Genomic DNA, 27,380 nt, shown 5'->3' with positions numbered 1-27,380 from the left:
TATGTTCATACTGTGCACTGCACATTGTATTTTAAGAGGTCAGAATCAAATTTCAAACTCCATGTCATGGAAGAGTTAATGGGGTTGTTGTTGGTCAGCTGGGCACACAGCAGAAGAGTCTGGCACAGGTTTGGCGTTTTACTAAAACCTTTTTGATGTTTTAGTGGTAATAGATTTATCACAGCCCATATTTTTGACATGCCGTAGCAGGAAAGCCACCAGGTGGAATTAATTATGGCTGCATTCAATTTAGGTTTATCAGGTAGGCCTATGCCTCAGTAAAACAAAGTCTGCTGTGAAAAAAGGTCTATAGGGCTGAACAGTTATAATTTCAGCTGTTTTATTATTAGGTTCAATTATTAGGTGTTTATCTAAAAACATGTTAAGTTAAAAAAAAAAACATGAACAATTTCTGTTCCTTAGGCAGCTCATAAACTAAAACTACATTTTCACCTAGCTACAAGGTTGTACACAGGCAGCAGAGAAACAGCTTTTGAGGGATTTATCGATATGACTTGAATACATTGCTGTGATTTCTTGTAAGCCAGTGTTTTCTGAGGTCAAAAATGTATAACTTACTATACTATTAGTGAAACTTTAAACAGTTGAGGGCTGTTTATTTTGACTTGACCTTCACCAGCTCCACTGAAGTTACAGTGCGTTACCGTGGCAACGAGCCGTCGTCGTGGTTGCGCAGACAACTTGCTTGCAGGTAAGAAAGTCACACAAGTTAGTTTTGTTTCTTATGTTGTTAGCTAGCTAGCTCATTTATTTAAAGTACTTATTTGACTTTAAAAACGTCTTGGTCGGCTTTCTAAATATTCTGGTGTTTAAACTTAAGCAGTATTAAGAACAGGCGTTAAACTGCGGCATGTGTAACGTTAACGTGTGTTAACGTCTTTGGTTTACTAGCTAACGTTAGTTACACAGTTGCTGCTAACTTTAGCTGTTTTAACAAGCTTAGCGTAACTAGCTAGCTAACTAGCTAACTAACTAACTAACTAACGTAGTAGCTGGATTTCATGCATTATTGTAATCATGTTACCCATACAAAGTGATTTCAATATTTTGTTTGTTTTACGTTTGCTAATAAAAGGGTGTTTCAGTCAAAACAAGTTATATCAGTGCGTTAACGTTTATCTTCACTCAGTGCTATTATCAAGATTTCACCTGCAGGCTGAACCCTTTGTTGTATTACTTGCTGAATCTCGAAAATGCAACTTGTATCGTTAAATCAAGTTATAGGCCTATCAGGATGGTAAAAATGTCAGGATTTGTAGTCATAGGCATATCCGATAGTCATAGGCATATCCCTGTCTAAAATAATGTTTGTTTCTTGCAGTAGGGAGCATCATTCTTTTAGAGATCTTGCTAAAGTAATGTACATCTCTATCTCTTTTTAAAAAAAGGATCTCGTTTCTGGTATGTGGCTAGTCGACAATGCAGTATAGGTACAGCATGATATGGTGATGATTCAAGTTTACATTCTTTCTTTTTTCTTACAGAAATTCCAGAGTAAAGTCCTAATGTAGATTGACAAGACAACGTTTTTGGTACCTAAACCTGCTGATGGTATTCATAGAGAGATCAGCAGCATGTCCGCTGCATCTTCAGAGAAAAGATCCCCTGATGGAGCTGCTCAGACCTGTGGTAAAAACATTACTAGGCCTGGATCCAAGGTTAAGAAAAAGACCCACTCTTCTGAGGTGAAGTTACCGCCTTTATGTTCGGCGCCGCCTACTTTCACAGCAGCCTTTACAGCCAGGCCTCTGTTCAGACCTGACAGACCTTTATCGGTGGTGGAACTCCCTCGTCTTATAGCCCAGGTAGGACCTGGGAGAGCCGTGGGGGACACAAAATGGACAAAAGGACCTCGACTTATGGCCTCTGCATTAGGGACCAATATCCCTATCAGAACTGCTGATGATAGGACAGCACAGAGGTAAATGGTCTAATTATAGAGATTATTTTGATTTTAATGCACCCATTTGTTTTGATGTGATCTTGAAAGTTTTGGGTATGAGCGTCATTCCTCATTTAGTTAATGTGAAATGTTTTGCTAATTTAGGACAGAAATACAATCACGTCACAATAGGAAACATGTTGCATGATGCAATATGTAATGATGATGATGATGATGATGATATGTGATAGGATTAGGTGTGTCTTGGTAGGCCTTTGAAACAGTGGAACACACTGCTTGAAATAAATATTTCCCAGGCATAGTTTTATCCCAGTATATTATAGAAATTCTCGAACTTTTCTTTTCATTTACCAAAGTGGTATACAGAGCTGACCAATTTAGCTGTCAACGTATACTCCCCAAACGATTTGATTCCTGAATGAATTTCTCTGTTGTTTTACACTCATTCAGTTTTACAGAGAAAGATGAATCAAACAGACCCACAATGTGTAAAGTGACCAAACCAAATACAGTTCCTCTCACTGGCACAGAGGTAGTTCATATGTTTGTCAACAAAAGAGACTTGGGAGAATTGGAGTTTTATTACCTGAAAGAAGTGGATGGAGACGTTTACAGGTACACTGTAATAACACAATTTACCACCCTTTAATTTCAGAATCCCATAGATGCTATTATGTAGTAATGTCATTCTGCTGGGATGCACACAATTAAACTAGTAATGCACAGTGATATGTACTCTTTGTTTTAGACCCTATGACCTGCGAGTGGTCCATTCCAGTGAAGCTGGTTCTGAGCACTACATCTTTTCCCCTAATTCTGTACTACATGTGACAGAAAGGGGTTACGGTGGAATTGTGAGTCTGGCAGACTGGTACAGAGAGTCTGTGTCGTGGAAAGCTTTGCAGGAAATTCCATTATTCAGGGAGTTTAGACTGCGGAAAGCTTTCACCTTGTAAGTACATACGTATACTGTAAGCTGTTCTCTCTTTTTTCATCTTCATGCGCTGTCTGATTGGTGTTTTTTTGTGCCAGGTGGCATAGAAATGTGCGCAAGATATTTTTTCATCGCAAGTGTGAGGATCTGCAGGATATGCTGGTTATGGCTGTACCTCAGTTCAGAAATGCTCTTTTTCTGTTCAACAGGTGAGTCCGTTTCATGTGCAAGTCATTCAATATAAGTTTTATATTATATTAGTTATTAGTTGATTTTGACATAATAGCCTAGACTTAATTAGCCAAATTTGGACATGACCTTTAAATATTAGATGGGACAGATGTTAAGCTTTAACATTGTTTGTTCAGATTACCTGGTAATGATACTGTATCTTTTACAGAATAATTGAAGAACTGAAAGGAACACACCAACTGCCCCAGGAGGAGTCTCAAACCTACACATTGCTGGAATTCAAGAATGTTCTGATAACCAAGAATCAAGATTGTCTGCACATATTGGAGAAGTTATCACAGTATCGTACTGGAATCCTAAATGCGGTACCACAATTTTATCTCTGATGTAAAACAAAACAATAACAAACTCAAACCTGTTTTAATGTGTGAAGAATAGCATTAATGATAGAGCAATCTAGCAGGGGTCTTTAACGTTTTTTTTAAGCCAAGGACCCCTTAACTGAGAGAGACGGATCAGGGACCCCCTACTGCGTATATTATAAAATTAAGTTGCATATTAAACTTACAATACAATAATGTGTAGGGCAGTCTAAAGCATTTATACATACCATTTTAGTGCATTAAATACTAAGCTATTAAAATAATTAATACTTGTTGGCATGATTTTAAAAACCATGATTTAATGTTAAACATACATATGGCACAGTGAATCCTTAGGATGAACAGTATCTGTGGATGGCTACCATAGTGACTACCTTACCATCAATGTGTTTTTTTTCACAAATAGCCTGATTTATATTTGCTAATAATATGTTGGATTCATGTTAAAAAATTCTAGTTTTTGAAAAAAATTTCCAAAAATTACCAATAATTTGGTGGCCCCCCTTGCAGTTACTCTGAGGACCCCCTAGGGGTCCCGGACCCCCTCTGATCTAGAGCATTAGACATGTTCAGACAGACATGTTCATATGAGAAAGAAGCATGTCCATTTCTGGAATAGATGGGCTTGTGGTCTGTTTTCTTAGAAAAGCAGCACTTTTGGAACATATGTTATTAAATATTGTCACTGTAAAATCTCTTTTATCCCCAGGTGAAAGAGTGCAGCTACAAGGCAAAACAGGACCTGCACCTGCACATGGAATATGCTAAAAAGCCAAATAAATGCAACGAACCCATTCACCTCCAACTGGCTCACCAGCAGGACCTGAAGAAAGACTTGGCCTGGTCTGAAAGCATCTTGCAAAAATTGGGCAACTTTGCTGCTCTCGTCAATCAAATGACCGTGCAAAGTCTCGTCACGATCATCCGACAAGATGTCGTTTCTTTTCTCGACAACGTTTTGAAGGTGACAAGAAAGCATTCCTTAACTCCAATTATGTAGCAGCTACAAGGACACAAACCTTTTTGCTAGAAAAATAAACTTTATTAAGAACATAATATCCTTGTCACTTTTGTTTTTAACACATTTTCAGATACTGTAGAGCACTGTTGCAACCGTTTCTCAAGCTATAACCAGAAGAAATATAGACACACAACATTTTGTTACGTTGAAATAATAGAGGAAGCATCAGATTTAAAAAAAAAACAATGAATTGAATTAACATTTAATTAAAAGAATGCTATTGATGTATTTTTGTTGTTAGAGGAAAACATCCCAGCAGTGCTGTCTCTTCCACACTGAGGTGTGTTTCAGTGCCAATAGTCAGCTGACTGTGGACCCACCGATACATCTGTTCCAAGAAGCTGTGAGTGAAGCACTCCTGACTGTTGGGGACTCTATAATTCAGGTAATTTACAAAACTTCACAGTTGCAAATGCAGCCATACCTCTAATACAGTATAATGTTTAGTTGTAGGCACTGGATAAGATTAATGTTAGTGAAAATGTGCCTCAAATGTGTGACAATGGGTTAAAAGGTAGAAGAAAATGTTTCAGTTTTCTAAAAAATAAGTAAATGAATATGAATTGAATACCTCCATAAGGTTACTTTGATGTAATTGAAAACCATTGTCAATAAGACAAATCCAACAATGATGTAGGATTTATGCTTGCATTATATTTACATGTTATGTTTATCACAGCTGTTCATTCCAGCTGTGTTGTTTCTGAACAGCATATTGATCATAAATTAGACAATAAACTCAACTTCAAGGAACATGTCACTGCCATCCAGAAACGGGCACAACAAAGACTTACACAAACTGAAAACCCTTTCCGTTGCCCCCCGCCTCCTGCTCCTACTTTACAAAAGCATTATCCAACCCACCGTGCTGTACTGCTCACCTTGGTTTTCCACAATGCTAACCGCCATCTGCAAAAACAAACTCACTATAATCACACATATTGCCTCCAAGATAATCAGTCTCCCCACACCCAGCCTATCAGACATGAATGACACAGCCATCACACACCTAGCACGTACAATAGCAGCTGACACAGACCATCCCCACACTACTTACATCCAGCCGCAGATACAGAGCACTGAACTGGACTAAAGCCTATTTCAAAAAAACGTTTTGTCCCCACCACCATCACACTGCTGAACAAACTGTAATACCGCCACCACCACCTCAGTTGCTTTGTAGTTTTCACATTTGATGTGTCTATGTGGGTGTCTTAATGTGATGTTTTTTTTTTGTATATGTGTTACATGTTTTATGTGTTTTTAATGTGTTGTTGTGCTATGGAACATGAAAAGAAGATGTGTGGAAATGATTATCCCTATGGGACAATAAAGACTCTATCTAGCCATCTAAATGTAGCACCAGTTACTCGTTACACCTTTCTTCTCTGGTAGATGTGTGACACTTGTGGATTCTTCCTGGAGATCAGCAACAGTGTCGTCACTTCTGTTTCTGCTCAAGATTTAACCTCTGCCTTCAGTTGGATTGAACATTCTACTATTACAGGTAAAACCATTTGCATTGAAGCTTGTGTTCCAAATTTCACTGTTCTGATTTTACTTGAGTTGAGGTTCTGCTGACCCAAACCTGCAGTTTTTGTGTGAAAATGTGCTTGAACCCGGACCAAAGTTGTCATTCACGTTGCTGTATGGTTCGACGTAAACTAAACACTGAAATGGTTTCGAAATGAGATTATATCTTTTGTCATTTGTTTTATAAACTGTTATCAGGGGAAAATAAGAACAATGATGCAATGACTGGTCGGAGAAAGTTTTGCTGCTGGCAATTGCTCAGAGACCTGCCATCTCACTGGCTAGTGCTGCCTAAACAAACCTTGCTAATGGTGCAGGGCAACAGGGTGCATGGCTGCTACTATCCCCTCCCTAAGGGACAGCTGGAGTGGCAGATCAGCGTCAACGACGTTACAAAACAAGTTGAGAAAGAGCAGGCCAAGATCATGCAGGCAAGACTTTCAAATCAAATACTAGGTGATGTTAGTACATAATCTAATAGTCGTGTTAAAGAATCTGCACACCTGCTCATGTGTTTCAAGTAATTCTCAGTGTTCTCTGGACAGGAAGCTGAAGTAGAAATCCAGCAGCTGTGTGAGAGTTACTCGTGGTTGGTGGACATCCATTTGTTCATTAAGCAATGGAGTCGAGCCTCTTTGGAATCCATGAAGGGTCAGTCTGCTTTACTATATGAGGAGCACATAAAGAAGATACACCACTGGACTGAAAGAATCGACACAGTTCCCTCATCAATCTCTACCTCCAACCAACTGTTCATCATCCAGTGCACCAGCATAAAGGAAAATCTAGGTATGTGTGCTCTAAAGTAATTAAATCTCCTCTTGATTTACTTGAGGACTCTCAAATACAAATACAGATTCCTATTCAAGATCAACACTGACCTAACATTGACCTAAAAAAAAAGACGAGTTATTCTTCCCTGGCTTTGTAAAATGGTAAACTGTATGGTCAATTAATGGGTTGAGAAATTACTTTCTTGTTTAATGCTGAATGCTCTCATACTCTTTGCCTTTGGTTTTTTTTAAGGGCAACAACTGAGATTCATTGAGGAGGAAGTGCTAGAGCAGCTAGTTGAGCAGATAAAGCTGCATTCAGAAAGCGTCATATCAGACTTGGAGAAGCCTACTGCTGATCTCAAGACACAACCCAGAGACTTACATGACCTCTCGAAATACGCTCTTATGGTAAAGAAACTCTTTAGACTTCATATAGACTTTGATACTCTGTAGCATGATAATTAAACTTTTCTCACGATATCAGATATTTTTATGATTTCGGATTCAAAAACCAAGCATACTACATATCACTGTTTTTGTAAAAAGACCTTTTTAAGCGAACACATTATTTAAGGGTCTAAAGGACCTGAAACTCACCAAGCACTGTAACTACATAGCTTTTTCATATAAATTCAAGTTAAAAATGACAATCAACAAAAGTCAAGTTACAGTACATTTGTTACAGTTTTGGGGTTCTCCATGACCTTAGGGCAAGGAGATATATTTTACATCACTCAAACATAGTTTTTAGCCATGATAAACATATATAATTGATAAAGAATGCTAAATCTGTCTTATTATTTCAGATGAGGGAGTCTGTGAAAATGTTGGCCGACACACAGAAACGTTTGGAGTACATTCACTCCCTCCAGGACATTATTTGCATGAACTATAGGAAGATGACTGAACAGGAGCTGACTTTGGAACAGAAGGTCTGCAGGCATAAAAGTGAAAATGATGCTATTATTAACTACATTATACTGTAGTTCTACAACTCAGTTTCGTGCATCATTTCAGAACATTGCAGCTGTTTTTTCTTCACGGCAGTGTGTGTACTTCTGTTTGTGTTCTATATTTAGATGCTTGCCATGGTGGATTGCTTTATTCCCCTCTTGAAGCAAGCAGATAGCATTGTGTGCCACCGTCTTCCTTCAATGGCTAATGCATTGGACACAATGTTCTCATTTTTGGTCTGTGACCTTAAAAATATTGTCTCTAAAGCTACATCTGGACCCTTCCTTGACCCAACCCAGGATGCAAAAGAGATGGTCTCCAAACTGAACCACATGTATATACATATGCACAATCTCAATGCAAAGCTGGAACAACTTAGTAGGAACAGCCAAAAACTACACGGTGAGATGGTGTAAATTATGTACATACATGTATATGATTTCGGGGCTTAAAAAACTTATTTTTGAACTTGATAGAAGAAAAGAAGAAAAGGAAAATTAAGCTAAACAGCAAGAAAAAGAAAAACTTGGTTTTGATCATAACAACAATGGGAAAAACTGTTGTCATGTTATTTATTTACAAAAATCCTAATCTTATCAGACTGTTATGCTTTATTGTCTCCCATTAGAACATCCAATGGATTTGACCATTTTGACAACAGATGTTAATAAGCTCAAAGCCCGTAAAGAGTTGTGGGAGCTAATAGCTGGGTTTACATCATGGATGGAAGGATGGAAAGAGTTGCTTTTCAGTGAGGTAACATGTCAAATGAAGGTCTTTCTTATTGAAAAAATGGTAAAATATGTTTGGCAAGGAGGTCATTATTTATGCATTCATGGTGATAACAAATGCATATCCAACTTGTTTAAATGGTACTTAAACTAGAATTAGCTTTCTCTTTAATTGAGTTCCTTTATTTTATTTGGAGAAAACAGGTACGCTTAAAGGTCCCATGGCATGAGAATTTGGCCCACCCATGAGAGAGAGACATCATGGCTTTCAAACGAGCAAAGTGGCAGTTGGTCAAGGCCACACCCCCACCCTCCACCTTGCCCCCCCTCCACCCCCTCTCCTCCTCAATAGCTACAGACACAGAAATGGCACATTCTAAGGAAAGCTCATTGTGGGACTGGCTCTAGTGGCTGTAATTCTGCACCAAGGCTGAATTTCGGGAAAGAGACTTCAGATACAGTATTAGGGGACCACTGAGGCCTATATAAAAGCATCCGAAAAGCACCATGTCATGGGACCTTTAAAAAACTAGTAGTATTGGCAAGCACAGCGTATCTCATAATACATATACGAAGATGCTAAGCAATGCTTATAAACCATTCTGAGTTATACAATTACGAATAGTTTGTTTTGTGATGATAACAATCTCCTAAGTTATCATAATTGTCCATGTGAATTAAACCAACAAATCTTCTGAAATATTTTTTTCCATCAGGTTGTGGTGTCACAAGCTCAGGAGAAAATTGCCAGGTGGAAGGAACAAGCTTTATCTCTAACAAGTATCATACCTACTCATGATGCAGTGCTGCAGGAGACTTTAGGAATCCTGGAAAGCTTAAGCCATCAGGTTGCACCCATGGCCAAGCTGCAGAGCCCCACACTCAAACATAAACACTGGAAAGCCATTTTCCAAGGTCAGACACGTTAGCCATGTTGGTAACGCATTAATGAAACCAAAGCATATCTAAAATAATCAAAAGACATTCTATCTGACAGGAATAGGCCTACTGTATGTCTCAGAGAAGAAGGTGACTGTTGCTGAACTGATGTCTCAGCTACTTGAAGTTGACCAGAATTTCATTACCAAGGTGAGAGCAGGAAAGACACATTGGGCTGTAATGGCAGTGCTACTAAAATTAGGAAATAAATGCCTCTCAATACAGGGTCAATAAACAACAAACTCCCCTTATATGCCACACGTTACTTGATTAACTTTGCTTATGGTACATTTTACTCTGTCAGATATGCAGGGATGCACAAGCAGAGTGTAACATGGAGCAGACATTCCAAAAGCTTCAACAGGGATGGAATGCCAGAATTTTCCAGGTGGATAAATTCACTGTTCCTGTTTGGCAGCCACAACATGGATTATCAGAAAAACCCACAGAGGGCGCAATATCAAATGTTCAAACTGCCATTCACCACTCCTGTAAAGATGCTAGATTCACTATCATTGGTGAGACTCAATAACAAGCTGGCAAATGAATAATATATCTCACTATGTGTGAAAAGTAATATTTTACTTACAAGTTGCTGGGATTTGCCATGTGTTTTCTAACTCAGGTCTTGAAATACACTTTGCTGAGATAGAGAGTGATTTGATGGCTCTGTCCACTATGTTGAAGTCCCCACACAGTGTTGAGTTCAGACTGCAAATGGAGGATTTGGTGCAATCACTACAAGATCTTGGTAAGGCGGATATTCAGAAAAAGAAATGAACAAAGCAAGATTTTGACAATTTGCCACCAAGTGCAGAAACAGTATGAACATTGTATTGTCTTTTGTTCTCTCTTTCACTATTAACAGGAAAGCTACTTTGTTTAATTGAAAGATACCAGCAAATATGGGCTTCCCTGACCAAGATGTTCCATGAAACATCCTTTAGTGTTCAGAGATTGGATCTGGTATGTCCTTATGTCATCATAAGTCAAACATATCTAATGCAATGCTATGAAACCAAAAATGTTGATTGTTTTCTATTTTAATTTTATAGCTGGAGCGATTCCAACCAGTTGATGAGACATTTAAGGAAATTATTCACTCTATCTTAAGTGACCCTCATGTGTTGAACTTTGTTCATTCCAAGAAGACAAATGTCAGATTCCATGGTAAAAGACTTTGCCAGATTCTCATTGATGGTCTGTCTACAATGGAGGCAATTTCCAACCAAATGGTGGATCTTCTGGAGACCCTTTGTGAACAGTTTCCAAGACTCTGGTTCTTGAGTGATAGGGAAGTGATACAACTACTCTCTTTTCATCCAACGCCTTTTACACTGCAACCCTTTGTGCGCAAATGCTTTAAAGGGATACGCTGGCTTGATGAGGATTGTGAAACACCATCTAATGCAAGAGGTGTGAAGAACTGGGGGGCTACATCTCAAAGCCACAGAGAGATGAAGGTGCTAGGATTTTTTGGTAGCCTCCAGGAGCACATAACCTTTCTGTCTCCTTTGGAACCAAATCCCAATACCTTGGTATGGCTTTGTGTCTTTGAGAAGCAATTAAAGTTGACAATGCTACAGCTCATGAAACAATGTGCTATTGTGAGAAACCAGCTTGAACCACCCAGTCAATATATGGCATGCGATAAGGAAGTTGGAAACCTCCTGTTCCACATTGCTGAAAGGAGAAAAATTGCAGTACCGCCGCTGGATCTGCTGTCTGAATATCCTCTTCAGTGTCTGCTGGTGGCTGAGGAGGCAGTCTGGTGCAACACAGTTCTACAAGCTTTCCAAGAATCAAGCCCAGCGACATTAAGCAACATAAAGGCATACAGCTCTGCAAAACTGAAAAACCTTGGCTGTTCAATTAGGGATGGAGTCACAGGGGCTAAAAGGGAATCTTTGGTTTCTAAGTACACAATGATGTGTCTGCGTGCTTTAGTGCAGCTTACAATGAAGCATGCGCAGCAGCTATCTCGACTCATGGAGGTACAATGTAGGCTGGAGTCGTCTTTTGAGTGGCTAAGTTTAATGAAGTATCATGTAAACTCTGAAGATTTGAGTCTGAAAGCCAATGAACCAACATGTTGCGTGGATGTTTTGGGCCATCGTCTTCAATATGATTATGAGTATTTTGGTCCAGAAGATTGGGTAATGATGCATACTCCATCCACAGATCGGGCTACACTAGGGATTCTGCTTGCTCTGACAAGCTACAGATGTGGGTTTGTGAGTGGACCTTGCATGTCTGGAAAGAAAACAACTGTGGTCCAGTTAGGAAAAGCACTGGGGAGGCAGGTTGTCGATATGCAATGTTGTCCAAGCATAAGACCTGGTGTTGTTCAGCGGATGCTGTTGGGCGCCCTCCAGACTGGAGCATGGCTTCTGCTGGACTCTGTTGACTTACTAACACAAGGGGTCCTGTCATCACTGGGGCAGAATCTAGTAGACATCCATCAATCCTTCTCTGAGTTAACAATAAATAAGAATCACAGAATGAATGAGGAGCCAAAGGACAGGACTGCTGAAGGGGTCACGGGTTGCAAAAACATTGTTGATTCTGAATGCCATATGGTACTTGCAGGGAAAAGCATTTATGCCAGCCTAAGCTATGGATGTGTTCTTATCTCATCGAAGGGGCATACACCTGAGCTTCCAGAGAGTCTGCGATGTGCAACTAGACCCATTGCATTAACCCATCCAGATTACAGGACCATCGCAGAAGTAATGCTAACTTCCATGGGTTTCTCAGAAGCTATGTCTTTAAGTCGACGTCTGGTGGCCCTTGTTAGCCTGGCCAAGGATTCTCTCTGTCTGCCTGATTTCATCACTGATAACCAGAGCTGCTATCTTGTTGTCTTGCAAAAGATCATCTCCGCCTCTGAAATGCACTTACAACAAAATGTAAGGCAACAAGAAATTTCTGATGAGGCTAAAGGAGCGACTGCAGAAAAAACTGCTCGTGCACAAAATGTGACTACCAGAGTTGTTGAAAAGGATACAAAAGATACTGAAAAGCCTTCCAAGTTCAGCAGTTCACATTTGTCAATTATACAGGGTTTAATGGAGGAGACAGCCATTGTCAAAGCTATTCTTTCTGTCTTCTCACCTATTCTTTATGAGCACAAGAAAGCCTCACAGTTCTACATCACCTTCAAGAACACATTCCCTATAGCATGCCAGTTTCCTCTTTTCCAACCGTACATTGAGGAAGAAGAAAAGAAGCAACTTAAAGATGCAGTTACTGAAGAATTACAAAAGAAACAGTTTCACTCTGACACTGAAATAATTAGCAGTGCTCTTACACTCTACCAGACCATGAAAATCTCTCAGGCAGTTATGCTTATAGGCCCCATGGGTAGTGGAAAGACAACCTGTTACTGTGCTCTAGCTGGAGCACTCAATCATCTGGCTGCCAAGGCATTGGAATATGTGTTTGAAAGTGACAATATGATTGAAGGAGATACCCCACAGGCAGAACCACAGATCTCTGCTTCAACCTGGAACTCTGTTGACACTGTGGTCTTGTTTCCTAACGCCATGTCCCATAAGGAGGTATTTGGCTGCTTCTGTGAAAACAGAGGATGGCAAGATGGAGCTGTTGGAAAGGTTCTGAGAGATTTAGAACGACGTGAACCAAAAAGTTCTACAATCTGCAGCAATAGGAAGAAAAGTGATCAGACTCAAAAATGGCTGATAATGGATGGGAATCCTGTGGGGCAGCCTGGCTGGTTAGATTACTTAACTACAATGTGCAGTCCTGAGGACCCATTTCTGCGCCTGTCATCAGGTGAAACACTGCCATCTCAATCACACCTTAAGCTTCTTATGGAGATCACTGACCTAAGTGATGCAAGTCCCTCTGCAGTGACCCATTGCAGCTTTGTCTATGTCACAGGTACTGATCTTTGGAAGGCTGTGTGGAAGAGTGAAACAGATGCTCTCTTTTTTGAACACAAACTGGATCATGGAACCTTAAAAATGTGGAACTGTCTGGCTAACGATCTTTTCGCCTGCACGCTTAGTTTGCTTAGGCAAAATGCTTTAACTTCTGCCATCCATAATGAAGGAGTATCTCCTAAAAGTGTCATGTATGGACTGCAAGAAATCATGTCATTTGTTCGGATCCTACGTGCCCTCCTACAGCATTTTGGGAAGGATGTGGAAAAAGCTGAGACAATACCACAGATAGACAAACGAGGTATAACCATTAGTCATGAACATATAGGCCTAAGCTTGTAAAACATACAGACTAGGTGACTTTACTTTTATTAATACTGTATGACATATTCTCCCACCAGATATATCTCTACACAGAACTGGAACAGCAGGCACAGATCCCCCAACTAAACAAGATCTGCTGGCCAGGAACCTTTTTCTGGTGGCTTATATTTGGGGATTTAGTGGACATCTGCATCCTCGGTAAGATAATCTTTATGCAACTTGTTTTGTCACATTCATTTATGCAAATAATTTAGTATGTTATTGCTATAAACATCTCTAAACATTTCTTTTTCTTTTTACAAAAAGCCCCCCAAAGAAATATCAGTCACCAATTGTCTTCATATACTTTATATTTTTACTTTAGCCACTGGACAAAGTTCGAATTACTAGCCCGTCAAGTGCTCTTTACTTGCCGGTACAAAATTGTGGTTCCTGATGAAGAGAGTGTGTTTGAACACTTTTTTAACAAAGACAGCAAGATGTGCCCTAAGAACACACTGCTGACAAATTCCCTCCCTCCCAAGGTTTGTCCTCAACATTCTGTCTAGTGTAGTAAAAATACATAAATTAAGTCATCACTGCATTTATACATTTTAACTAACAAGTGTCTTAAATCTATTTACGTAGTATCGGAAATATACCTATATCTTGAACCTCATGTTGGAGGGAAATCAGCCAGTGTTGCTCGCAGGAGAGCCCTGTTCTGGAAAAACTACTCTGTGCAAAACTTTGCTGAGTTTTGACAAGCTTGACAAGCCACACATTAGCCTACCAGCCAGTCCACTACTGAGCTCCAGAGACCTGCGCACTTTAATGAATAACATCAGCTGCAAGAAGAACTGTAAAGATACTATGGGTTCCATGACAAAACAGCCGGGACTGCTTCTTTTTGTCGATGATTTGCATGAAGCACCCTGTGGTGAGTAAGAAAATTTACCTTAGGAGAACTAATATGATTTTGCAGGGTTTGAAGCTTTATGCCGTTAATATTTCTATCCTTCCTGTTGATAGATGTCTTTGGGAGGAAGTCAACCGCTCTAGAAACACTACGACAGAGTATGTCAATGGGACATATTCTAACATTTGATGCCTACAACTTCAATTTATTAAGTTCTGGAACCATCAGCTACATGGCTACCTGTTGTGTCTTTGGATTTGGCAGTCACCACAGTAATGTGATATCCTCCAGGCTGTCACGCCTGTTCTCTATCTTCGTGCTTCCCAGCCTATCTATGGACGTTATATTGTCTATACATTCTCCTCGGCTAAAAATCTGGCTCAAAGATTTGGAACTTAAGCACAGTGGTGAGGATATGCCATGTTGTATCATCACTGCAACTAAAAATCTCTATCATGCAGTATGTGACCAATTCCAGCCAACTGTGCAGCGGCCCCATTTCATATTTTCCCATCATGACCTTCAGAAGGTGTTTAGAGGGATGTGCCTGTGGCAGCCTAACATCCCAAACACAGGTACAATGCGGAAAGAGGAATATTCACTACCAGGCTTTTCTCCAGTCCTCCCAGGGCCTGCAGCATCAGTCCTTAACATTGCACATCTCTGGATGCATGAGTGCATGCGCACTTTCAGTGATAGGTTATGCTCAGAGGATGAACGCAAAACTCTTGTGTCACTCATAGCCAAGACAGCAACAACACACTATGGAATAAGATTGGTTGATGAAATCCAGTCTGCCAGTTTATATGACCCACCCACTGTCTCAAACCTAACTATTCACACACTACCCATGGGCACAGCAGGCACCTGTAAGCCAAAAGGTCAGAGTCTAGATACACTATATTTGCCTCAAGAGCCAAATCCAGCTGGCCTGTCAGACCCAAAGAAAGGCTATACATTGACTAAACCTTCCCTTCTGTCTGAAAACATTTGCTTAGAAGAGACCAGCCTAAAAAGGCTCCCTCTGCAACCCCAGATTCTTCAGCATATGGAGGGCATAGTGGCTAAACTTGTATATGGTCCTGAGCTCTCTGAGGCCCCAATAAGTCAACAGTACAGTTTTAAAAGTAGCTCTTCTTATCAGGACAGAGAACTTGACGTACTACTGCAGGAGCTCTGTGAAGTCATCGACAGAAAAGGACAAGACAAAGGACAGAAAATTGAAAATGAATCCAACATTACAACCAGATACGTTGTACACAGACAGAGGGCGAGTCAGCTTTTACATATCCTCAGGGTGTTGCTCATACATGGAGGTCACGGAGTGCTGATTGGCTCAGAGAGAGGCACAGGCCGTAAAACCACTGTGCGTTTAGCTGCCTATGTAACAGGCTACCAGTTGATGGAGGTGCATCCTGGCAATGAGAATCAGTTACATGAAATCCTAAAAGAAGCTGGGAATCAAACTCAAGTGGATGGAGTTAATGTCATCATACTGGTCCATGAAGAAATTAGCCAGTCTGTCAGAGAAGAGCTGTTGGTGGTGATGTCTCACAGAACCTACACAGGGCTCTACATAGATGAGGAGCTGAGAAATCTTCTTTCCAGAGTGACTGCTGTGAAAAACTCAAGACGATACCGTATGAATGGTTGTGTGTTTGAGAAGTAAGAAGAAAGTACCTTAGTAGTCTTCATTCTAGTGTGCCCACTGTTTAGGCCTAACTTAGAGACAACTTACCACTTCCAATTTTGTATTTAAGCTTTAGGCCTAAAAAATACATTTAGTGTATTTAATGACATCCTAAAGAGTACCTAATGCTAATGTGCTTGTGATGTAAGGCATTTGCCACTACATTCTTTTACAGTAGACTGTAGTCAAAAATGGGCTTATGAGAAAGTTGACTGACTACTTACAGTAATTATTTGAAAAAGAAAATGTGAATACTTGTAAACCACATTCGTTCCGCTTCTTTTAACAAAGGTACTTGAGCCAAATCCACAGAAATGTGCATGTGTTCCTGTTGCTTCCCTTCACCATTACGGACAGCAGTGAGATACCTGCCAACAATGGAACCCAGGGTTGGAATGTAAATATGCATTTTCTTTCAATTAATACACCTGTCCTTGAACCTTTGTACCTGTATTCATTGACAAAACATAAACTGTACTTTTCAACCCAGTAAGGTGGAGAAATCCGAGCAGGCACAACCATTTAAATGTGTCCTCTCACGTTTGATACTTATAGAACCAACCCTTGATTAGGGTGCAGGACCCTTTGTACCCCAACTGTCACATCACAGTTGAGTCATTGAGGTCCACAATCCAATTATATCCCATGTTGTTGACAGTCCTAACTTAAATGTGGACCATGTGGACTCTACTCTGATGTGATATTTGCGCTAATACTATGTGCAGGTTGTGCCATTATATATGTTAAATTGATAATGTAATTTCAAATTGTATCCCTAAATGGATGACTTTTTATCATTTGTGATCAAGGCACAACTGACCAAAGCCCTGAGATTCAGTTGCTGTGTAGAGGTGTACCAGCCTTGGTCAAACCAGTCTTTAGTAGAAGTTGCTGCTCAATGTCTCAAAACCAGTCTCCACAAACGTGAGTCACACCACAAAAGTTAGTCTGTACTGACTTCATTTTCATCACACTTTACTGGCAGTGTTATGTCTGGTCTGTTCTAAGACATATCCTTTTTAATTTTCTTATAATTTAGTGGAGAGAGAAGGCTCCGAGGCCAATCTGTCTTTGGCTATGGCAGGAATCCATCAATCTGCATGTCAGTATGCTTCTGTCCTTCTAAGAGCTCAGCCATTCAGCCCTCAGACTTATATGGAGTTCATTGCCCACTTTGGTTTCCTCTGCAACCATCTGCACAAACAACAGCAGAGGCAAGCCAACAGGTTAGTTGTTCTTAAATGGGTAGTTGGCTTTTTTACTCTTTTTCCTCTCTATGATTCTAGTATTTAATGTGCTGCTGTGCATATACCAATATATTTATGATTATACTACCATGACCTAGCTTAATCTGATAAAGTGACCCCATACTGGGCCTGATGATCATGCAATTCAACACAGCTGCACCACAAACTACATCCTCGACAATATCTGACAGATGCAACAAAATCAAAATGGTAGCCTTTACAGAGGGAGCATTTGTTGCAGAGCTATTTAATTGTATTGTAGTAGACTGTACAGGTCTAAATTTTATTTTCTTGACATCCTATTATGTTGTTAAAACAATATATATTGTATTTTTCCAGAATTGCAACTGTTCTGTCTCATTTGGATGTATTGAACAACACAGCTCTGCAGTTCAGAAAGCACTTAATAAGCCTGCAAGAGAAAGTTGCTGAGACGCAGCAGGTAATATAGAGCATTTCAGCATACAGTATGAAGTTCTAATGTGATCAATATTCTCTATAGGGTTACAGCAGTATTGACTGCCACAATTTCTAATCCACAAGAGGTTATTTTTCTCCATCGTCATAATTTTTTTTTAAACAACCTTGTAAGCGATACATTCAGTGCAATTCAGATACTCGCACCAGGGAATATTGTTGATTAATTTCAAACTGAGAAACTCTTAACAGCAACATTTATTTCTTTGCAAAAGAGATTATGTAAAAGTAACCCTACGTATCTCAATTTATATTGCAATTTGAATATTCAGCAATATATATATATATATATATATACATATATATAAACTTATAATACAGCATCTTTTGTGAAAATTACAAATTAAGATGTCTGCATAAACAATATATTCCCTCCCTCTTCATCCTGCAGCGTGAGAAAGAGCTCCTGAGAGTGGTCAATTATCACAAGTGCCTGCTTGAGGAAGCCCGGCAGAAATGTGTGGTAGAGGAAAGCAAGCTGCGTCACCTGGAAGAGCAGATTAATCATGCTCAGAAAAAGGTAAACAGATTTCCTATTTTATTAATATCTGAAATCGTAGAAATAATATATACTTTTAAATAAATACTTTTTTCTATTTTTATAATGTGATCTGTTGTGAATCTATAAATAGATTCACAACAGATCACATTATAAAAATCATCATCATACCATCTTAGGTTATTTTGATATTGGCCAGTCGTATACCTTAGAACAATGTAGAGCATTTACCAAAAGTGTCACTGTACATGAATTTAATGTTTCAAATCTTTTTTTTTTCTCCCAGATAAAACCTTTGTTCCTGTCCAGTATTCACATTCTAAATTGTCTGAATACATCTGACCTGGAGGAAGTGCGGCACTACAGAGATCCACCTGATGGAGTGGTGAAAATCATGGACGCCATTTGTTTGCTGTTTAATCGTCCTCTAGGCTGGGAGAGTGCTAAACAGCTTCTTGGACAATCCAACTTTTTCCAGGTTTGTGGAAACATATTTATATTGGAAAATATCTTTCCATCATAAATAAGTTTATAAAGGTCGGCAGTGGTTTAGTAATGGTGCAATTGCACAAAGTGACATAAGAGGCTGTTTTGGTATTGCTTTCATGCTAATATACTGTATCTCTCCTAGGAGTTGGAATTTTTTGACCGCTTTAGTCTGACAAATGAACAGCTTCAGGAGCTTGGCCAGATAGTTCACAGTCCCCAGTTTGTGCCAGAATCTGTGCTAGAGGTGAGCAAAGCCTGTGAGTCCCTGTGTCGATGGGTCCAGGCTGTGTATGAGTGCTGCTTTATGCAAAACCAACTGTTGGTAAAGCAGCAATTGGAGGTTCTGACCAAAAAGGCACAAGGTCAACTGCACCTGGCCAAGCACCAACAGGATCATGCTTACCATTGTCAAGAGAATGTCAAGAATCAGCTGCAGTTGGTACAAAAAGAACTGCAGGAGGAACTGCTGCAACTGCCCACAGCTGAGAGCTCAGAAAGAGAAGCTACTATGGCTGCAGGACAGTTAGAGGCACATGTCAGAGACTGGAGGGCTGCTGCTCAGGTAACACATCATTTGCAAATATACTTTACATTTCACTTAAACATACAACTTAATTTTATACTTGGGTGTTATTTAAAAAAAAAAATGTATTTAAATGATTAGGATTTTCTCTATTTTCTCCTCAGGAGGCAAAGTTAAGTAACCAAACTCTGCCAGGAGATGCCCTTATCTTGGCTGCAATCGTCTCTTATTTAGGCCCCTTTGGACCTGATATACGCGCAGAACTGCTGAACAAGTGGAGGACGCTCTGTCAGACAGGAAGAATCAACATAAACCCCAAGGACCCCAGAACCTCCCTGTTTAAAAACTCTGACACTGCACCTCCTTACCCCCTTCTTGGTTTCCCCATCCCTGTGTCTGAGAGGCTGGAGCTGCCTCTGGGTCAGGCAATAGGAATGCTCCAGGATGCTCCTTCTGACAGAATGGTTGTAAAGCTGCTGCTGTGGGGCTGCAGGAGTGCTTGGGTTCAGTGCTGGCCTCTACTGGCAGACACCCAGCAACATCTAGATGTAATCTCTCAAAGGATGCTCATCACAGGTAGGCCCTTAGATTACAACGGCATTGCTGGGATTTGCCCATTTGTTGCACCCTGTCATCTACCGACATCCTAGGATTGTTTTCGATCAATTAACCTTGTAGTCTATAAAATATATGAAATATTAACCAATGCCTATTGCAACTTTGCAGAGCAGAAATAACAGCAAATATATATCACACAGTTTTCAAACCTCATTATTATCTATAGAAAATCAATACAAAGCCTATGTGAATTGAATCGGGAAACTTAAACCAGTACAATACGTGTCTTCTTTGCAGGAGAGAATGCCAAGCTTGAGAAAGAGACCGAGTGTGATGTGGTGGTTTGTGCTGATGATCCAGAGCTGCTGGACAAGCTGGACCAGGCTGCGGAGAAAGGTCAATTAGGGGATGGAATTTTTTTATTATAATAGTTGTTTTTGTGAAATATCTAAGTTACACTGTCCTTTTTCAGCTTTAACTTATTTTAGTCTTTCATTTTGTAGGTTTGAGAGTTCTGGTAACTCATGTGGAACGTGTGATTCCCAGTCCACAGTTTCTGGCCAGATTGGCACGCCCTGCTGGACGTTGCCTTCCAGGGTTAAAACAGCATGTTCAGCCGAGCCACCCTGAATTCTGCCTCTTCCTTAGCACACATCTGCCTGTCCAACTGCTCAGCAGTGGTAAGAAGGATTTTTAATTCAACTGTACATGGGGAGTCTCTGTTAAAGTCGCTTGGCATTTTTCTTGCAAAATAAACTAAGGGATCGTAGTTGGTCTTGGTGATTTGCCAAAGTTGTAACTGCTACAGAGATATACTGAGAATTTTTTTTACAGATCATATGACACACAGTATTAAGATGACATACTGCTATATATTATTTGTTATTATTACTCAGCGCACAAGGGGTTAGCTTATAACATGGGATCTTAAAACAGAAAGGGATGAAATGGACACTCTGGACATTTTGAAAATTAGTTATTCTAACTCATCTGAAAGTAGGGCTCTCTGGGCATTCTTTTTTTTGTTTCATAGACATCCATCCGTCCATCTTGGCTCATGTGCGCGTTGTTGACCTCTCTGTAAGCTCAGAAGAGATCCAGGAGCTAATGCTGACACAGCTGCTGCAGTCTGAGTGTAAAAAGCTGCTGATTCAACACTTGCAGTTCCAGAATGACAAGCAGTTGCTGCAGGAGGAACTGATCTCAAAAGAGGTGACAAGGCCACCATTTACAAAACTGTTTCTCTTGGTTATTTAGTCTCATATGATTCAGTGAAGTAAAGTAGTAGTAGTAGTTCAAAATGTGTTTAAGGCCTAATCTGCAACTAGCATACAGCCTCATTTCTGCCTGACACGTCAGAGTTTGCTTGTCTCGTAATTGTTGTTATTGATTTACTCATTGTGGTACAGCCATAGTCAGTAAACATTTGTTTGGAATTTAGGCTACATCATGGACTATAATGGACTGGGCATTTCAGAGTGTTTTTTGCATTTCATAATCAAGCAATAACAATTTCTACATTTAAGTCGGACAAAAGCAGAGTCCAGTTCTTTTACTTGATAATGTAATTGTCTGCTGTTGTTTATACGTAGCTGCTGCACATCAGTTGACTGTACACAATCTTGTTGTAGGATGCTCTGATGGACTACATCCTGCAGTCTATCACCCCCCTGCTGGAGGACGCTGATTTTCTCCCCCGTCTGGCTGTTTGTCAAGAAGCAATGAAGAAACTGCAGGCTGAGATCCAGCAGCTGAGTGAGGAGATGAAGTACCACGAGTCCCTGCTGGCTGTGCCCCGACAATTAATAAGGCTGGCTGCTGCCCTCTACCAAGCTCTGCAGGAGGTGTCTCGTCTTTCCCCTGCCTACTACTTTTCCCTACGTGGCTTCATCACAGTTATGCAAGAGGTCTTCGTTGTAAAGGGCAGGCCATTAGTGTCATGTACCATTGGGAAAGTGCCAGCGGGCATAATACCGGAGGTCACAAACCGGATGGTAGCCCAGCTGCTGATTCAATACAGGCCTTGTCTCTTAAAGAGCCATGTTGCTGTTCTGGAGCTGCTGCTGTCTGTGGCTCTGCTCCAACACAAACAGCTCTGCTCTGAGGCTGAGAGAATGGCTTTCCTCAGGGGCCTTCAAGACATAAAACATCCTGCCATTAAAGTGAAACCCTGTTCCCTTCCTCCCATTGTCTCACAGTCCACTAGTGCTCTGCCCAGCTGGATACCCTCTCACATCCACCCAGAGCTCCTCTGCTTGGAGAAGATCCCGGTCTTCAGAGGGTTGATTGCCTCTCTTTCCACTTGCCCCATACAGTGGCAGGAGTACCTGCACTTCCCTTCCTCCACTGTATCAGGGGCTGTTCCCTGTCGCTCTCACTCCCATCTTTCCCTGCTACAGCGGGCTCTCCTCTGGAAGACCATGCTCCCGAACTGCCTGGAGGGACTAGCTGAGGCCATGGCCACCTACCACCTCTGCCTGCCTGGACAGACAGCAGGGACTGAGGCCCCTCACACTGGGAATCCAGAGGCCCTCTCCCGGTATCTTCTCAAACAAGAGGGACCCATCATCCTTACATTGCCCAGTCAAAGAGGAGATAAGTGGACAAGCATTCAGCCTCTTCACTTAATACACAAAATGGCCCACTGTCTAGCAGAAACAAAGAAGGTAACGCACACTGTCATTTTGTTTCAAGTTAATAACTGTAGCCGATGTACATCAATGCAGTGCTTGATGTTTTTCTTCATGAATATGTTTTTATTTTCAGGTGAAAGTCATTTCTTTTGGGGCTCTGTGTGACAGAGAGGTCATTCTCTCAATGCTGGACAAAGCTTTTAACGATGGCCACTGGTTGGTTTTTAACGACTGTCACCTGTTGGAACAATGGGATGGTAAAGTAGTGGCTCACCTCAGTCAGTTGATCTCTTCTTTTAGAGGTAAGTGGTCCATCAAGAATCAATTTAAATTGCATTTGTATTATTTGTTATCATTAACAAATGCTCACAACCCAAGTTACAATCAAGTATTTCTATGTATTTATCCATCTGCCCTTGGCCTGCCTACCTACATATTTCACAGAAGAGCGATGCCTGATTCACCCGTGCTTCCGATTGTGGTTTATAACTCAAGAATATGCATCACGCTCCATACCAGGTAGATGTACTATATTGCCATTACTGCTCTATCCAAGGGATGGAGCAGTCTTTCTTTTTTCACTAATGCCACCATCTGGTACTAAGCTGTTATTATTGTTCAGTATAAAGTGCCAGTCTAATCATAAACTTTGACAAACAGAATACAACAGAATAAAGTATATCCATTTTTATCAATTAAGGTAATCTCACAATCTTTAGTTTTCTCTTTCAATAATTCAATTTATAATTGTTCCTAAGTGATCTAATTTATTGCCTCAAATAATACAGTAACCTTTCGTCTTGGTTTTGCTCAGCTTGTAATAATGATTATGATTTCAATGATGATTATTATTTTTATTATTGGAACAGCGGCAGTGCGAATGTGTTCCCTGTCTCTGGTCTGTGACTCTCCCTGGGATCTGAAGGAGGAGCTGAGCTGTTCCTTGCGACAGGTGGTGTCCATCATACAGCGTCAATCACTGTCGGGTGTCAAAGCACACAACATGGATCTCCTCCGGCGCTGTGCCATCTTCCACTCTGTGTTACTGCAGAGACAGGCCTATAAATACTTAGGCCAAGGGAGAATCTACAGTTGGTGAGGAAATGGGCCCACATGCACATACGTATACATGCATGTATACTTTAGTTAAAGTGATGGTTCGGAGTAATTTCACCCTAGGGTCCTTTGCACCATGACCTCGAGCCAAACACCCCCCCAGAAGCTTTTTTCACCTGGGTCTAACATTGGGAGAGTTAGCGTAGAGTAGCGTTAGCCGCTGAATAGCTTAGCGCAGAGGCTAATGGATCCGAAGTGTCTCTTAACATTACCCCACTAATAATGCCCGAAATGATACCAAAGGTCTACACTAGTATATATAGGTTATGCACTCATAAAACGATGGATTGTAAAGTTTGTAAGTACACCAGAAGGTTATGTAAATAACACTTGCCTGCTGGCTTCTGCTCTCTGCTGTTGTTGTTGCTGCTGTTAGGGACATCTACAAATTACAACACAGAAAAGAGATGCAACAAAAATATCTTTTAATTTAACTTATTTTTTAAAGTAAGTGCTGTAGTATAACTAGCAGGAGACAAGTAATAATTGATGTAAGTTTGGAGACATTACCTTATTTAATCATTAAATTAATAAATATTTTTGTTGCATCTCTTTTCGGTGTTGTAATTTGTAGATGTCCCTAAGCACTCTTACTGCCCGGTAGTAACAGCAGCAGCAGCAAAAGCAAGGCGAAGCCAGCAGGCAAGTGTTATTTACATAAACTTCTGGTGTACTTTACAAATTTTACAATCCATCGTTTTATGAGTGCATAACGTATTTGTACTATTGTAGACCTTTGGTATCATTTCGGGCATTATTAGTGGGGTAATGTTAAGAGACACTTCGGATCCATTAGCCTCTGCGCTAAGCTATTCAGCTGATAACGCTACGCTACGCTAACGCTCCCAATGTTCGACCCAGGTGACAAAAGCTTCTGGGGGGGTGTTTGTCGAGATCATGGTGCAAGGACCCTAGGGTGAAATTACTCCGAACCATCACTTTAATATAGAGGTGTTGTGTAATCGCAAAATATTTGTCATATAAGAGTGAAACCAAACATGATCTGAATTTAAGTCTTCTAATTCTTCAAATGGTGGATATATCACAAACGATTCAGAGTTCAAGCTTGTGTATTTGGATTGTTTCTGTTTTGAAGGAGTCAGGAAGACCTACTGGCTTTGGTGGATGCACACATTTGCATTGCTAGTCTCTGCCACGACAAGGCTAAGGCTTTGCAGTATATAGCAGGTGAGGCAGCATTAACAGATAAAGCTGTCCCTCTAGTTCAGTTACTGTATGCTTTAACCTTGTTATTCTTTTCATTTAGTCAATCTAGTGCATGGTGGCCATGTACTAGACTCTGCAGATTTGGAGGTGGTGGACAGCGTTGCCAAGACCTGCCTCAGCAGAGTGTCACCTCTGTGGGGCAGTGGACCACACATCCTCACAGATATTACCAGCAATCCTGGCCACTTTGGTAAATAAACCTCTTCCTGATGGTATTATACATCTTACAAGCAAATTAATGAGACAATGAACTGGAGGAAATGGATTATGTAATATTCTTTTTCTTTACTTTTACATTTTAAACATTAAGCTGAAACCTTTATGCAGAGCAAGATACATGGTTGCAGCATTAAAATGAGGATAGATTTTCAAATCAACATGACAAACAACACTTAGCAAGGAGTGCAAGCATTAGAGCCAACAGTGGATGTTTGTGTTTCTCTGCAGGTACAATGTAGTGATTATGGCAATGTTTAATTTCCTCAGATTTGTCAGAACTACTGCAGATTTTGGAGCAGGGTCTTCAGGATTCTGAAAACATCAATGACCCCCTTGTGTTGGGCTTCAGTGCAGATGTGGCAGCTGAGATAACCGAGATCAATAGCCACAATTTGAACATACTACTGCTGGCCTCCCAAACTCCTGTAGGAAGAGTGAGGAGTTTCTACACACAGCTAAGCCAGCCCACCACACTTTCAGCATACAGCCATGCTAGAGACAGACTGCAGGCTCTGAAGAGTTATCTCACACACACCCAGAATGACAGCACAGTTACAAATGATGGAGCTGTCTTTCACAGTCACCTACATGACTTCCTCCAGGCTGAGTGGGATGATCTCATTGATTCGGTGTCCTCGCTCCTCTCACAGCTCCAACAGCCTGTTCAATACAGCGTGCCGACCTTTGCTTCCCTCCTCAAGCCCACTGACTTGTCTCACTTGGAGAGGAGGGCAGAGTTGCTCAGTGCTTATATCTGGCACCACAACACTTCCGATCCACCCGGTGCATACCGACTATCTGCTTTTAAAAATGCCAGAGGCTTTCTGGTGGCAGTGATGCGAGAGGCTGCTCAAGTAAATCGCAAATATATGAGTGATATAGCCCTGCATTTTCAGGTAAAATATACAATTGCATTCTAAAATGCTGTTCAATTTTTAGAACCTAGTAGATAAAAATAGTTAATTTCATACTATTGCATTATTTATTTGCAGGTGCTGCAGGTTAATTACTTATACTGTTCTCTTCCCTCTAGGTTCTGAGTGATGATACATACCCAGCCTCACTTCCCCTGGATGCTGTGTATTTATGTGGCCTGGAGCTGAGAGGAGCATCATGGGATACACAGCTAGGAGCCGTACAGGACACAGTCTCTCTGCAGCCGTGCTCACTGCCCCTTGTTTGTGTCAAGGCTCAAGTCAGGAGCACAAAAACTGCCCAGGATACCTTATTTTTACCTTATAAAAGTTCACATTTAAACGACGGCAGCAATGCCCAGGTGGCACATGCTTCTTCATCAACTGCCCCACAGTTACCAGTCTATCACTGCCCGCTCTATCTCGATGGAGAGCGGGAGAGTGGAAACCGGGGACTGGCAGATGTTAACATTATCACTACGTTTCCCCTACATGCCAAGCTAAATCCTGTGTTGTGTAGTTTGAGAAGGGTGAGGCTAGTGAGTATGCTCTGACTATAAACCATCCTGGTTTGTCCTGCTGTGATGCAACAGACTGACGCTCAGATGCAACTCTGGATTGACTTAAGAGTCCTTACTCATACTATATGAAAAGTCTTGTAAATGTATTTGTCATTAACTGCTGTTCACAATTATTCATGTGACTTTCTGTTGCTGCATAATGCCTCATCATACGTTACGCTTTGTAATGTTTTGATTGGTTTTGTAAGGTTTTTCATTAAACATTTGAACACAATAATAATGTCATAATGTCGATTAATAGCATTTTGTATGATCTAGCTCAGCGGTTCTCAAAGTTATTTCAATAATGTATGTAAAGTACCCCCTGACCAGCGCGAAACTTTTTTGGTAGAAAAAGAAAGTCTACAGCGCTGGCTGGCAGTGATACATTTACTAACCTACAACCTTGTGAATAAAAAACATTTAAATGCTACATTTCAAATTTTTAAAATACATCACTAAATTCATTCATTATTATGGTTATAGTTATTTTAGGAATTATGCATAACATTTTTAAGCAATACAATAATAAAAAAAGCACATTTTATTGCTTAAATATGAAATGTCATAGTTTGACTGGTGTTGGCCGTGACAAAACTATATTATTATAGACAGTATGCCATGTATAATAGGATATTGACAGCAGAAAGCTCAACAGAGGAAATGTGAACTTTCTTGTGTCCGACAGTAGTAACCATATTTCTTTTCTCCCTT

At 40.5% G+C, this 27,380-nt stretch overlaps 2 protein-coding genes across 8 annotated transcripts in view; both read left to right on the top strand.

Moving 5' to 3' along the window:
• Positions 1-27,380, top strand: part of LOC120560419 (extracellular serine/threonine protein kinase FAM20C-like) — a 37,830-nt gene that overhangs the window by 8,825 nt on the left and 1,625 nt on the right. The gene's annotated exons all lie outside the window — the stretch shown is intronic.
• Positions 6-27,380, top strand: LOC120560412 (dynein heavy chain domain-containing protein 1). Of its 2 annotated transcripts, XM_039802892.1 has the most exons (44): positions 6-712; positions 1,506-1,942; positions 2,375-2,539; positions 2,673-2,876; positions 2,957-3,067; positions 3,259-3,415; positions 4,143-4,397; positions 4,696-4,839; positions 5,850-5,961; positions 6,186-6,418; positions 6,533-6,776; positions 7,014-7,171; positions 7,570-7,695; positions 7,843-8,119; positions 8,346-8,473; positions 9,165-9,363; positions 9,446-9,537; positions 9,692-9,905; positions 10,013-10,138; positions 10,256-10,353; positions 10,443-13,593; positions 13,694-13,814; positions 13,981-14,140; positions 14,244-14,535; positions 14,628-16,179; positions 16,496-16,601; positions 17,014-17,128; positions 17,244-17,430; positions 17,791-17,893; positions 18,320-18,448; positions 18,714-18,905; positions 19,059-19,478; positions 19,604-20,015; positions 20,295-20,393; positions 20,501-20,677; positions 21,031-21,209; positions 21,629-22,663; positions 22,764-22,932; positions 23,075-23,149; positions 23,500-23,725; positions 24,843-24,934; positions 25,014-25,163; positions 25,460-26,088; positions 26,226-27,380. In XM_039802892.1, the coding sequence occupies exons 2-44, from the start codon at positions 1,596-1,598 to the stop codon at positions 26,658-26,660; spliced, it is 13,596 nt and encodes a 4,531-aa protein (XP_039658826.1). In that variant the 5' UTR covers positions 6-712; positions 1,506-1,595; the 3' UTR covers positions 26,661-27,380. The 2 variants fall into 2 exon arrangements, with proteins under 2 accessions (XP_039658826.1, XP_039658816.1); XM_039802882.1 differs by lacking the exon at positions 6-712 and having other exon boundaries at positions 1,312-1,942.

Source organism: Perca fluviatilis, chromosome 1, assembly GCF_010015445.1.
Source record: "Perca fluviatilis chromosome 1, GENO_Pfluv_1.0, whole genome shotgun sequence".
Lineage (NCBI taxonomy): Eukaryota > Metazoa > Chordata > Actinopteri > Perciformes > Percidae > Perca > Perca fluviatilis.
This window is presented reverse-complemented; position numbering and strand designations above follow the sequence as displayed.